Raw genomic sequence first — 15109 nt, 5'->3', positions numbered from 1 at the left:
AGTTATAGGTGTGATTATAGTGATGAACCATGGAATTTAACCTGGGTAAGGAGGACAAAAGAGGATGATGAATCATGGACAAACAACAGGGCTAATGAATTGGAGATCCCGGTGCACAAAAGAATCTTGGACTGTGGGTTTTACTCTAAAGGAGGTGAATCTGAAAGATGGTGTATGATGGTCAGAGAAGAGAACATTTCTGGTAGAAATTTAGAAGATGGAACAATTGATAATTATAACATCCAGCTTCTCACCTATATCTAGGGCAGTGGTTTTCAACTAGGGGTGATTTCATGCTCCGGGAAACATTTGGCAATGTCTGGAGACATTGTAGTTTGTCATAACTAGGGAAGAGCATGGTGTTGGGAGTGGCTGCTACTGACATCTGATAGGCAGAGGCCAGTGATGCCACTAAACATCCTATGATACACAGGACAACTGCTCACAACAGAGTTATCTGACCCAAAATATCAATAGTGCCAGTTTAGAAACCCTGATCCAGGGCATGTGTGGCTGCAGTGGAGCAGAGGAAAAGAGTGAAGATGATTAAGAATTGAAAGATGAAGGTGGGAGATAGATAATGTTCATCAATTCTGAAGTTACCAAGAGCGAGGGCAGGAAGGGTGACCATGGGAATCATGCTGTGAGGAAGACAGTCAGCAAGGTGCCAAAGCTTTCGATGAATGAAGGGGAGTGACCAGGACATTGGGAGAAGATTACAAAAGAAGAGGAGGCAGATGACATAGTCTCGTACCGTGCATTTGGGAGCAGCTAGGGATTTTGAAGCAGAAAATAAAGAAATGGTATGTAAGTGCCAAGAGGGAGAGCTTCATTGTCCCAAGTTTCCTGGGATGTGGGGGAAAAAAACTTCCTCTTGATCAAACTACAGGGAAAACCCAGGACTCAGATCAAGAAGCTGAAGGGAACTTTAAAAGCCGTGGTTACCTGTCTTTTTCAAGGGGTCTTTTATTTCAGCATTAAACCAAAATGATGCAGGATTTCCTGGCTCATAACGAGTGCAGTGGAGGCATAGGTATAAGTTAAAGCACCAATGCCTTTGGAAGACTATATTGAAAATGGATTTTTCTTTCCAGACAGTGATTTTTGAAACCCCTGGCTGGGTTATTTGCTCTAAAGTATTATATAGAACGATGGTTCTCAAAGTGTGGTCCCCAAACCAGCAGCATCAGCATCACTGGAGAATTTGTTAGATGCAAATTCTTGTGCTCTACCCTGACCCACTGAATCAGAAACTATGGGGTGGAGCCCAGCAATCTACTTTAACAAGCCCACCAGAATCACCCACCAGGTGATTCAGATGCACATAACAATTTGAGAGTTACTGACATAAAAGTAAACACTTGTGGATGATTAAAGGGAACAAGAAAACTAATTATTGAGTGCCTATTATAAACCCAAAGCTTTTTATACCTACTATAATTGAATCTTAACAAGAACCCAGAGAGGTAGGTATTATTATCTCTTTTTATTTATTGTGGTAAAATATATATAAATGCAATTTGCCATTTTACTCATTTTAAGTATACAATGTAGTGACAGTGACATTAATTACTTTCATAATATTGTACAACTCTCACCATTATCCATCTCATCCAACTCTAAGGCTTTTTCATCACCCCAAACAGAAATTCTGTAACTATTAAATAATAACTCCCCATTCCTCCTCTCTGCCCCCAGCTTTAGGTAATCTTGAATCTACCTTCTGTCTCCATGAATGTGCCTATTCTAGATACTTAATACAAGTGGAATCATGCAATATTTGTCATTTTGCATCTGGCTTATTTCACTAGCTTGTCTTCAAAATTCATCCATGTTGTGTAGCATGTGTCAGAATTTCATTCCTTTGTTTTTTGTTGTTGTTGTTGTTGTTTGTTTTTTGGGTTTTTTTTTTTGAGATAGAGCTTCACTCTTGTTGCCCAGGCTGGAGTGCAATGGCATGATCTCATCTCACTGCAACCTCCACCTCCCAGGCTCAAGCGTCCTGCCTCCGCCTCCTGAGTAGCTGGGATTACAGGTGACCACCGCCACGCCTGGCTAATTTTTTGTATTTTTAGTAGAGACAAGGTTTCACCATGTTGACTGGGCTGGTCTCAAACTCCTGACCTCAGGTGATCCGCCCGCCTCAGCCTCCCAAAGTGCTGGGATTGCAGGTGCGAGCCACTGTGCTCGGCCAGAATTTCATTCCTTTAAGGTTGAATAATATTCATTTTTATGTATATATTTAAAAATCTATTCATCTGTTGATGGACATGAGTTGTTTCCATCTTTTGGCTATTGTGAATAATGCTGCAATGAATATTGATTTACAAGTATCTATTTGAAGCCCTATGTTCTTTTTTTTTTTATGATGAAACTAAGGCTCAAACCAAGCAAAGTGGCCCAGGCTCGGAGGTGGAATAGCCCTACTGGTCTGATGCCAAAGCTCCTCCCACCAAATGCTACCACCGAAGACGGCAGGGCCTATTTACCACCCATGCCAGATGATTTACTGTATAATTTACTACTGAATGTGTGTGTGTTCCTGATCATTCTTGTTTTTTCCTTCCCTGAAGGATACTAGTTCCACAAGTGCTCCCGGGAAAACCCTGCCAGAAATAAGCCGAATTAGCCAGTCCATGGCAGAAAAATGGATAGCAGTGAAAAGAAGAAGTACTGAATGTGACGTGGCTAAAAGGTGGCTCTGTCTGATAAGTTATAAGCCACTTTTATCTGGTTCTGAGGCTTTGGTAATTTTATCCTAAGATAGAGGTTTTGGTTTTGTTGTGAAGGTATTTGTATTTTGACCGTGATTCTCTTCTACAGCCTCTAAGTGTGACTAGGTCATCAGTGTACTCATTTGTAGATATATGGAGGACATGTGATATCCCAGGTGCCTTACTAGGTGAGGGAGTTGCAGGAGTGAATCAAAAAAGCTCACAAAGCCGTCAATAAGGTGGACTGTTTTCGTATCTTCATAGTTTACCCTTTGGAGTTTTATGAGTTTTGGTCTTCACAGGGATAGGTTTTAGTTAAACCTACATGACTTGAACAAATCAACTATAAAAGGTTTTGGTGAGATTTAGAAATAATATGAACAAAGTATACCCAGGATTTGGGAGACTCTTAAGAGAGTAGTTATTTTCAGTAACAATGATTCCACGTCATCATTTACTTATTCAGACATAATAAGATTTTTAAAAGGCATGCTTTATGGTATGTTGTGACTTACGCCTTGTTATTCCTTTTACAGTGAAATTAGAATGATATTTTCATCTCCTGCTTGTCTGACGGCGAGTTTTTTAAAGAAAAGGTAATACTTACATAAGAGTTACCTTCATTTAAAACACTGGAAAATATTTAAAATGAAATGTTTCAAGTAGGTTTAATTTGCAAATTTCGTTATTCTTGCTCACAAAGTCCAACACAGAGAACTCTGTAGGTTGTTATAGAATTCTTTCATTTTATAAAGTAATTTTCTGTTAGACCACCGTAAGTTATAATTCCTAATTAATATTGTTTACTTCCTTCATACCACTTTACTCTGTTGTCTGACTAGAAGGAATGGTGTTTTTTCAGGATCTTTGTATATATAAGGGATTGACTAAATCTCACATTGCTTTAGTACTTAGAAGCCAAGAGTAAGTACACTTTACCATTTTTACTGTGTACGATCAATTAAAAAATAGATCTTATTTATGTTGTCTTTAACTCACTGCTACAGAAGAAAATCTGATTTCACTCCTATTTGGTTTAACATTTGGTCTGATCCACTAGTTGAAATAATTCCTGTAATGCTCAATATTTGAGTCTTCTATTTCTGCTCCTTCCTCCAAGCTCTCCAATATGGCACCTGGGTGTAAAAGGGAAGAGAAGGAGAAATAGCAGTGTAAAGGGTCTTAGGCTGCCCTCTGCCTCTTTGGAGATTGATGCCTTGCTGATCTGTCTGCAGCTAGTGTAACTCATATGGGTTCTCCTTTGCTTGGTCCTCTCTCGTTAACGCGGCCTTAAGTTTGCTCACTGGTTCAAAATATGGTGATACACATCTTGTACCCACTCCTGGCCACTAGGTGGTACTCACTTAACCCTTGTTGCTATTACTTGCCCTTGTACAACTCCCTTGGCAGTCCCAATAGTTCTTTTTTTTTTTTTTTTTTGAGACGGAGTCTCACGCTGTTGCCCAGGCTGGAGTGCAGTGGCGCGATCTCGGCTCACTGCAAGCTCCGCCTCCCGGGTTCCCGCCATTCCCCTGCCTCAGCCTCCTGAGTAGCTGGGACTACAGGCGCCCGCCACCGCGCCCGGCTAATTTTTTGTATTTTTAGTAGAGACGGGGTTTCACTGTGGTCTCGATTTCCTGACCTTGTGATCCGCCCGCCTCCGAAAGTGCTGGGATTACAGGCTTGAGCCACCGCGCCCGGCCGGCAGTCCCAATAGTTCTTAACCCAGCTGCATTCTCAGTCAGCTTGTGGGACTAGAGGAACTGTTGGATACTAATAATTTCACCTCAGGCTAATTCTTACTGCATGTGGGGAAATCTTTTCTACGTGAAAATTATTTTCTTCCGAATGTGAAAAAGTATCTATGCTCACTTCCCAGAAGTGAGGAACTCCTAAGATGTCAAAGGCTACAAAAGAGAATATATTTTAAGGGGGAAATTTATAATGCTTTGTTTTAGTACTTGCATAAATATTTTAGCCCTAATATTACTATCAATCAGTTAATCTAGCAAGGAGAAAATATTTCTTTCTTTTTTATTATTTATTTATTTATTTAGAGACAAAGTCTCACTCTATCACCCAGGCCAGAGTGCAGTGGTACAGCTCGGCTCACTGCAACCTCCACCTCCCGAGTTCAAGCTATTCTCCTGCCTCAGCCTCCCAAATAGCTGGGATTACAGGTGTGCGCCACCACAGCCAGCTAATTTTTTATATTTTTTGGTAGAGATCGGGTTTCACCATGTTGACTAGGTTGGTCTCGAACTCCTGACCTCAAGTGATCTACCCACCTCGGCCTCCCAAAGTGCTGGGATTACTGGCATGAGTCACCACACCCAGCCTCTTTTTAAAATTTTTATTATTTTTATTTATATTTTTGAGACAGAGTCTCACTCTGTCACCCAGGCTTGAGTGCAGTGGCGTGATCTCTGCTCACTGCAGCCTCCGCCTCCTGGGTTCATGTGATTCTTCCGCCTTAGCCTCCTGAGTTGCTGGGATTACAGGCATGCACCACCATGCCCAGCTAATTTTTTTGTAGTTTTTGTAGAGACGGGGTTTCACCATGTTGGGCCAGGCTGATCTCGAACTACTGACCTCAAGTGATCCACCCACCTCAGCCTCCCAAAGTGCTGGGATTACAGGCCTGAGCCACTATGCCTGGCGTTTTTGTTTGTTTTGTTTTGTTTAATGTTTAGAGATGGGGTCTTGTACTGTTGCCCATGCTGTAATGCAGTAGTTTGATCATAGCTCACTGTAGCCTTGAACTCCTGGGCTTGAGCTATCCTCCCACCTCAGCCTCCGGAGTAGCTGAGACTACAGGTGTGCACCACCGTGCCTGGCTAATTTTTATTTTTTTATTTTTTTGTAGAGACAAGGTCTCTTCTATGCTGCCCAGGCTGGTCTCTTGAACTCCTGGCTTCAAGTAATCCTCCCACTTTGGCCTCCCAAAGTGTTGGAATTACAGGCATGACCCACTGCAGCTGGCATACAATATTTGATAATGCATTATTTAAAAATTATTAAGCTTATTGAATGCTGGCCTCTCAAATATCACTAAAACAACTTGTTGATAAGACAGGCCAGAGAGAACAGCACACCTGGACAAAACTTCAGTAGTGTTTCTGAGAGAAAAGACCAGGTCAGAATTTATTGAGAATTGGGAGTCTGGTTTAAGGAAGTCTTTCAATGTGAGAGGGAAGGCTGGAGGTTTGATTTGGACTGGGAAAATGAACAACAATCCAGGATGTGTGGAAACAGCAAGGTAAGGATTTTGAAGTTCCCATGATGAACAATTGCCATTTGTCTAGGCAAAAGTTTCCTGGAAAAGTAAAGTCATGCTAATAAAAACAGTGGAATTGCAAAGTTCTGTAACTATGAATGGTAAGGAGTGTGGGGGGCAGGTAGTTCTAGTTCTTAGTGTGCAAACTGAGTGTGGGGGCAGATGGTTTCCGTTGTCAGATTCAGCACATAAAATTTTATTAATATGGCAGCCCAAACTTGATGTAGCCACTATAGAGATACTAAGTTGTTATCTACTGTCTTTTAACAAGGAGAACATAAACTATACATTTTTTATGTCAAGTAAGTTGATTATTTTGAAAGGCAAGCTTTGAGAAAAGGTTTGTATCTTATATGTAATAAAATAAAACAATAAATGACATATGAACTTTAGAAATATCCCTTTCCCTATGTTTATGTGGTTTCTTGCATTTCTTGTATCCAAAGAGGAACTGGAGAAACGACGTCCATTGATGTGGACTTAGAAATGGCAAGAGATACCTTCAAGAAGTTAACAAAAAAGGAATGGATTTCTTCCATGGTAATAGCCAATACTTACTTTAGATATAGAACAAATATGATTGCAGTTTATTTTTGTTGGAAGCTGGATGAGAGGGGACTGTGACTGTAATTGCCCGAAGGGTTCTTCCTGCCCACTGCAGAAACAAAAATTGACTCAATGAGACTATGACATTGTAGTAAAGAAAGAGTTTAATTGACATGAGGCTGGCCATGCCATGTAGGAGATAGAATTATTACTCAAATCAATCTCCCTGAAGGCTCAGAGTTATAGCTTAGGGGCTTTTCAAAGATAGTTTGGTGGGCAGGGGGCTAGGGTAGGGGGCATGCTGACTGGCTGAGTAAGAGATGAAATCATAGGGAATAGAAACTGTCCTCTTGTGTTGGGTCAGTTCCTGGGTGGGGGCACAGGACTGGCTGGTGGGTTCAGGTGGGACCATCCAGTTGTCAGAAATGCAAAAACCTGAAAAGACATCTCAAAAGGCCAATCTTAGGTTCTACAATAATGATGGTATTTGCAAGAGTAATTGAGGAAGTTGCAAATCTTATGACCTCTAGATTAATGGCTGATAATTATTTAGAATTCAAGCCCCTCTCATCCTCCTAACTTGGCGGACTTTCGTTAGTTTTACAAAAACAATTCAGTTTTTGGGACAGACTATTATCATTTAAACTATAAACTAAATTTCTCCCAAAGTTAGCTTGGCTCATGCCCAAGAATGAGAAAAGACAGCCAACCTGTGAGGCTGGAAGCAAGATAGAGTCAACCATGTCAGATTTCTCTTACTGTCATACTTTTGCAAAGGTGGGTTTATGATTGGGGCTGGAAGAGGGGGCTAGTGCTCATTATGAAATTACTGTATTCCAGGTATTTTATTAGGTGCTGACATTTATTTTCTTATTGAATCCTTAAATGTACAATATATGCAATATTTTTATTTTCAATATAATCAGAGCAATGCTTGAGAGGTAGATAATCTCTAGCACGATACAGGAAAAGAGTATTGGTTTGGGAAGCAGGATAACTTTATCCTGGACTGATAAACTAAAAAGCTGCTCCTCTATTCTGAGATGAAACTCACATCTATTCGAAATGAATCTCTGTTACTACTTCATCCCTTCTCTTTGGATCACATTTTCTTTACCTGTTGAATTCATCTTTAAAATCTATTCCAGTTTAATATTGTGTGATTCTGGGTTGTATTGAGAAGAAAACTTTCTTTTCCTCTACTGACTCAGGTTTGAATTGGTGGAAGGGGTCACTGAAAACTAATAACAGAATTTCTTAGTGCTCAGGATGCTGTAACTTAAACAACAGACATTTATTTCTCACAGTTCTGGAGGCTGGGAAGTCCAAGATCAAGGCACCATCAGGTTTGGTGTCTGGTGGGGGCCCACTTCTTGGTTCATAGATGACCATATTTTCAGTGTCCTCACATGGCAGCATGAACCCCGAATATCTAAGACAGGCCTCAGTTAATTTAGAAAGTTTATTTTGCCAAGGTTGAGGACACACACCCGTGACACAACCTCAGGAGGTCCTGACAACATGTGCCCAAGGTGGTCAGAGCACAGTTTGGTTTTATACATTTTCAGGAGACACGACACATCAATCCACATATATAAGATGAACATTGGTTTGGTCTGGAAAAGCAGGACAACTCAAAGCAGGGAGGGGCCTTCCAGGTCTTAGGTAGATAGGAGAAAAACGGTTGCATGCTTTTGAGTTTCTGATTAGCCTCTCCAAAAAAGGCATCAGATATGCATCTATCTCAGTGAACAGAAGGGTGACTTTGAATAGAATGGGAGGCAGGTTTGCACTAAGCAGTTCCCAGCTTGACTTTTCCCTTTAGCTTGGTGATTTTGAGACCCCAAGATTTATTTTCCTTTCACAGCAAAAAGGGCAAGGAATCTCTCTGGGGTCTCTTTTTAAGGGCACTAATCCCATTCATGAGAGCTCCAATCTTGTGACCTAATTACCTACCAAAGGCCCCACCTCTTACTACTGTCATATTGGGGGTTAGGATTTTAACATATGAATTTTGGGGAACGCATTTAGCCTATAGCACAGGAGGAAAAATACAAGTTTTGTATGCTTGCATGTGGAGCATTCAGATGAAGAGGCTCCCTGAACAGCTTGGGATAAGAATTTATGAAGCAACTTAGTGGATGAAAGGGAGAAGGGAGAAAGAGCTCCTATGGGAAGAACAAATGGGATTTTATGGAGACAGATGGAAGGTATGACAGTTTGTGAGAATGTTTGTTTATGCAATTTCTCCTCCACATGCAAGGGTCTGAATGATTGGTCTCCTTTTTAGCAGTGTATCTCCTCAGTGGGGGATGTACAGAGCTTCATTCTAGAAGAGTTCTGCATTAGTTAGATAAAAGAAGCTCCAAAAAGGCGTCTCAAATGTCTTCAGTTAGTAAAATAATCTTTACACCATTTTGATGGGTCTGAGTGGGTCCTTATACTTGGAAGGGAAAGGGGGGAAGTGTTCCTTGATGTGTAGTAGATATACTATTTTCATTTTCAAGATGAAGTGATAATAGCAAATATGAAGTATATTTTTAAACGAAGTTTTTAGGTGATATGGGAGATAATTTGGGGTGCTGTTCCCCATGCGAGTTCCCAGGGACATTAGTTTCATTAAAAAAACCCATAAAGAGGGTTCTTAATGAAAAAACTTTGGGAACACTCTCTACTATTATGGAGTCACGATATGCACATTAGGAAATCAAAGATTCTGTGATGTCATACACTAAAAGAAATCTCTTTTGACCCTATTTTTCTTGGAGTTATTTGCATTGCGATGCTATTTTCTAGCATAACACCTACTGGCATTCCACAGAAATCATATTCCGCTGGACATGTGAAAAAGCAAATTTTAAGAATTTTAATGTAATAAAAACAATATATAGTACATCACAGTTTATTGTTGCATATATCACTTATTTACCCTTATGACATGAGAGGCAAACACTGTAATTACAGAACATAGATCTCTCAGGTAGAGGAAATATGGCTAGCTGCTATAACAAACAACTTGGACATTTCAGTGGCTTAATACAACAAAATATTTTCCAACATCCTAGTCCAACGAGGGTTGGAGGTCAGAGGCATCTTTGCACAGGTTCATTCAGGGCTGACTCAGGCTTCTTTCCAGCATCTCTAGGCCCTGGGGCTGTAAAATCCTCCACTCAGTCTTTTGGTTTGGCTAGCAGATGAGGGAAGTGAGTAGGGAAGTTCCCATGAGAGATTTCAGTGGCCTGGCCTTAATGTGTCACAAATCACTATCTCCCACATTGGTGAGCTAGGACTCAGTCACATGGCCCTGCCTAACTGAAGAGGAGCCAGGGGCTGCCATCTTCCTATAAACCCAGGAGGAAAAAGAAAAATGACTGGCAAGGTGAACATATGGCATTTTCTCTGCCATGGTAGATTTTACTACTATGGTAGTGCCATGGTCATTTTCTAATCGAGTAACCTCTTTCCTCTAACTTCCTCTGAGTCTCTCCTTGCTCATCTGTAAAATCAAGGTAAAAAACCAATAAAGCAAAAATTACCTTACAGGATTATCAGTAAGATTAAGTAAAATGATTTACATGAGATCGCCTGACACATTGTTAAGTACTCAATGAATGTTCAAACAGATATAAAGGATACCATACAAGTTTATTCCCACTAATATATTTTTATATACGTCCTATTTTAAAAGTTTACTTCTGGGCCAGGTACATTGGCTCATGCCTGTAATCCTAGCACTTTGGGAGGCCAAGGTGGGAGTATCACCTGAGCCCAAGAGTTTGAAACTGGCCGGGGCAACATAGTGAGACTCCATCTCTACAAGTAATTTTCTAAAATGAGCTGGCTGTGGCAGTGCATTCCACTCAGGAGTCTGAGGTGGGAGGATTGCCTGAACCCAGGAGATTGAGGCTGCAGTGAGCTATGATTAAGCCATTACACTCAGGTAAAACTTCACCTCTGGATGAAATAAATATTATAAAAATTTAGAGCTATTTTTCACTGCACATTTTTCTACTGATATATGAAAAAACAGAAAGAAAGAAAGAAATGGATATTGTGTGAGGGGGCGGGGACAGCTCTTCCTTCTAGAAGGAGGAATACTAGTGTGACCTGCATACTACATTGCTTTTGAAGGACTTTGTACTCGTTTTGAATCCATAATTCACTCAGTATATCCATGCTCATGGGATTTCACTTTATTTTCTTCAGGGAGCCTGATATAAAATGAGGAGGATGGCTCTCATGTACTATATCGGGCATTTGGGATGGAAGGAGTGATGGAATCTCATCAATAGGTTTCAGAATGGCTAAGTGATTATTCTAATTGGAACATGGTGGAGTGAGACCCTTAATTTAATAGCTTGCTTCTCACAATCCTCTGTATCTAATATATCCTGGGTCTGTTCCCTGATCCTATTTCGACCACAGATAACTACATGTCTCGAGGATGATCTGCTCAGAGCTCTTCCATGCCGTTCTCCACACCAAGAAGCTTTATCAGTTTTCCTCCTGCTCCCAGAATGTCCTGTGATGCATGATTCTAAGAACTGGAAGAACCTGGTGGTTCCATTTGCAAAGGCTGTGTGTGAAATGAGTAAACAATCTTTACAAGTCCTAAGTAAGTTTTATGTCACTTTATCTGTACTCTCAATATAGAGTTACTTTCTGAAGTAGATATTGTAACAAATTTTGGATAGAAGATTTCAAAATAGACAAGTATTTGAGAACATGGCGTGTGAATTATTGAAAAGATTAATAATCTAAAGCTATTATAACTATTAGTTTTATCATACAAAGCAGGTGTAGTTTTTAGACTTGGATGTGGCTTTGACATCAGAGTTTGGTAGCTATAAAGTATTCAATCCAGATAAATCCATACTTTAAAATTTTTTGCGCATGTTATTTTGAGACTTTAGACATTTTGACCAGAGATGATGAAAAACAAAAACTTTGTGTTATTATTTACTTTATTCAGTACTGTGTTATGTCCTTTTATAGTTTTTAGCGAATATTGAAAGTTCAGTGATTACCCAATAACCCAATGGGGGTACAAATGTTTATATACCCTTCTACATAGAGGAGAGGGGAGGTAGGGAATGTAGACAATTCTTCTGAGAAGTAGTAAATCACTATTTGGGAGAATGAGTGGACCCAGGAAACAGAAATTAACTTGTAAATGATTCTCCTTGGAATTGGAGTGAGCCTGAGAGGCAGGCATTATCTTTTGAAGAAGTACATCTAGGTGTGGTTACATTCCTCAGTCATCTTCTCTGTGACAGATAATGAAATTTCAGAGATGGCATGAAAGGCAATTCTCTCCTCTGTAGTGGGTTGTCTTAAGGTAGGTAAGGGAGTGTCAGAGAAAAGCCTCTTCCAGCATCTGCTGACCTTCAGGGGCCTTTAACTTAAAATAATCAGCATACCAGGGTGCCATATTTTGGGGCAAATTTCCCTGGGCTCCTTCACTTAAGAGGTACAGAGGGCCAGGCATTGTGGCTTACACCTTAATCCTAGCATTTTGGGAGACCAAGGTGAGAGGATCTTTTGAGCCCAGGAGGTTGAGGACAGCCTGGGCAACATAGTGAGACCCCGTCTCTACCAAATTTTTTTGTTTACATCAGTCATGCATGGTGGCACACACCTGTGGTCCCAGCCACTTGGAGGCTGAGGCGGGAGGATCACTTGAGCCCAGGAGTTTAAGGCTGTTATTACTGGAAAGGGGTCCCAATCCAGACCCCAAACAAGGGTTCTTAGATCTCACACAAGAAATAATTCAGGGAGCATCTATAGAGTAAAGTGAAAGTAAATTTATTACGAAAGTAGAATAAAAGAATGGCTACTCCATAGGCAGAGCAGCCCCGCGGGCTGCTGGTTGCCCATTTTTATGGTTATTTCTTGATTACATGCTGAACAAGGGGTGGATTATTCATACCTCCCCTTTTCAGATCATATAGGGTAACTTCCTGACATTGCCATGGCATTTGTAAACTGTCATGGTGCTGGTGAAAGTATAGCAGTGAGGACGACCAGAGGTCACTCTCGTTGCCATCTTGGTTTTGGTGGATTCTAGCCGGCTTCTGTACTGCAAGCTGTTTTATCATCAAGGTCTTTATGACCTGTATCTTGTGCTGACCTCTGATCTCATTCTGTCATCTAGAATGCCTAACTGTCTAGGAATGTAGCCCAGTAGGTCTCAGCCTTATTTTACCCAGCCCCTATTCAGGATGGAGTTGCTCTGGTTCAAATGCCTCTGACAGCTACAGTAAGCTATCAGCATACCACTGCACTCCAGCCTGGGTGACAGAGCAAGACCCTATCTCAAAGAAAAATAAAAAGGTACAGAGGATATGTACAATGAAAGGTAAGCCACCCAGTTCCCCTCCCAGAAGTGGCTACAGGTTCTAGTTTCTTGTATAACCTTTGAAAGATATTGTATACATAGAAACATACAAATGTATTATTTCTGTTTTTAATGGTAGCAAACTATTAAAGTTCCTCTTCCACAACGTGCTTTTTCCCACTAAACAGGATATCATGGAGATTATTCCATTAGAGAATCTATAGAACTGCCTCATTCTATTTAATGGCTGAAGAATGTTCTATTGTGAACCATTTCACTGTACATATATAAATTCACTCATGCAGGAATAATTCCAGAAAGCAAAATCACTGAGTCAAATTGTATGTATATTTTTATTTTGAGATATTTTGTCAAATGACCCTCCACAGAGTCAGGGTCATCATGTCACTCAACTTGAAGTGGTTGTCATTCACACTGATGTCTGTATAAATTGCACCTCTAGAGTTGGGAAACCTGTCAGCACTGACAAAGGATGTATCAATTTACATTTCATCAATGAATATGAGAATATCGGTCCACATACTTTCCAACCATGTTATCAAACTTTGATCTTTGCCATTCTGAGGAAAAAAAACCTTTTAATTTTAAGTTGAATTTTTCTTATTAAGAGTGAGGTTGTGCTGTTTTTTTGTATATCACAGATCACTTTGTATATCATATTCTGTGAACTCTTATTATAGGACAATCAGGTTTGATTTCCTGTTGCACAGTAATAGAACAATACACTGAAACAGTAGGAGTTGTTGCAGAGAAAGAGTTTAATTCTTGTAGGGCAACCAAATGAGGAGATAAGAGGAAACCTCAAATATGCCTTATCAAGAGGTTTGTGGACAGGGTTTTTAAGGGGTCTGGACACAGGTGATGGCCTAAAGTGTGGTGATCACTGATTGGCTGAGAAGTGGGAGGTGAAGTCAGTGATAGGGAGATGAAGAAACTGCATTCCAGCACTGAGTCGGTTCCTCGATGGGGGTCTTCAGACCAGTTGATGTCAGCCATTCTGCTGGAATTCAGGATCTGAAAAATGCCTTAAATGATTATTGGGTAAAAAGGTCCAGTGTCAGAGATTTTATCTGTAGGAACAATGGGAGAGCAGGTGCTCAGTGTGCTGTGTGACTCTGGGTTAGTTATCAGCTCAGGGAAGTGGGTTGAAGTGCACCAGCACACTCCAGTCAATTGACCTTGTCAATAACCATAATTCTGCATAAAGCCTGGCTTATAATTCCCATTAACTCTGTGAGAGTGGTTTTGCTATTGTTCTTCCTTCTTTGCTCTTTTCTCATTGGTTGTTAGTATTTTTCTGTTTTATTTTAGGAGCTTTTAAATTATGAAGGCAATTAATCCTTTATCAATAATATGAATTGCAAGTATTTAGGCTATTAAAAAATGTTTTTTATTTTGTGGTATTTTTGCTATGCAGAATTATTTTAAACAATTTTAATATAGCCTACTATATTAATATTTTCTTCTATGGTTTCTGGATTTGGGGTCATACTTCAAAAATAATTTATAACTAAAATAATTCCCATCCTCCTACTATAATTTTTATTTCATTTTTATGTTTAAATATTTGATCCATATGAAGTTTATCTTGATTAAACATTATTTTTTCTAAATCAGTTTCCAGTTTTCCCCACCTATTTATTGAATCTTTTTCATTCCCACTAATATGCAATGCCACATTTATTATATGTTAAAGTTTTGTGTGTATTTGAGTCTACTTATGGAATCTCTATGTGTTTGCTTTTCATATATCTGGGTAATACTGTTTTAATTACATTTGCTTGATAGTGTATTTTAACATCAAATGGATTTGTTTTCTGAGAGTTGTTCTGAGAATTTAAAGTTTCCACATTCCAAATCCATGTTGCAATCCAGTAATATTAAAATATAATTATTGGCTATTTTAAAAAGTACATGGCCATGTACCAGGTGTTCATAAAATCTAAAAACATAGATAATATTTTTCATTTTTTACCGATTAAAAATGTCCTTGATGCCATTGTGTTTGTGTATTCACCTATGTATGTTTTCAGACTTTACCGATACCCTATACAATTGTCAGTTTGAAAATCGTGAAGTCAATCAATTAAGTATAAATGTAAGCCATTAACCAGTTTCTTCAAATCTTGAATTTGAGCTTTTTTACATTCTAATGATACTTAATAAGGGAAAAAATTTCCACATCTGGAGCAGTAACTGTTGTGCAGGATATAC

General features: G+C 39.6%; 1 protein-coding gene across 4 annotated transcripts in view; it reads left to right on the top strand.

Annotated features, from left to right (window-relative positions):
- LOC105479640 (HECT and RLD domain containing E3 ubiquitin protein ligase family member 6) overlaps window positions 1-15109 on the top strand; it is a 64735-nt gene that overhangs the window by 23173 nt on the left and 26453 nt on the right. For all 4 annotated transcript variants that reach the window (XM_071092604.1, XM_011737722.2, XM_071092603.1 and 1 more), the window contains exons 9-12: window positions 2574-2695; window positions 3251-3310; window positions 6438-6531; window positions 10963-11152. In XM_071092604.1, the coding sequence (XP_070948705.1) occupies window positions 2574-2695; window positions 3251-3310; window positions 6438-6531; window positions 10963-11152 (466 nt within the window). The remainder of the gene's footprint in view (window positions 1-2573; window positions 2696-3250; window positions 3311-6437; window positions 6532-10962; window positions 11153-15109) is intronic.

Source organism: Macaca nemestrina, chromosome 3 (assembly GCF_043159975.1).
Source record: "Macaca nemestrina isolate mMacNem1 chromosome 3, mMacNem.hap1, whole genome shotgun sequence".
In the NCBI taxonomy this organism is placed as follows: domain Eukaryota; kingdom Metazoa; phylum Chordata; class Mammalia; order Primates; family Cercopithecidae; genus Macaca; species Macaca nemestrina.
Note: the sequence above shows the minus strand (reverse complement) of the source record. Positions and strands in the feature narration are given on the sequence as shown.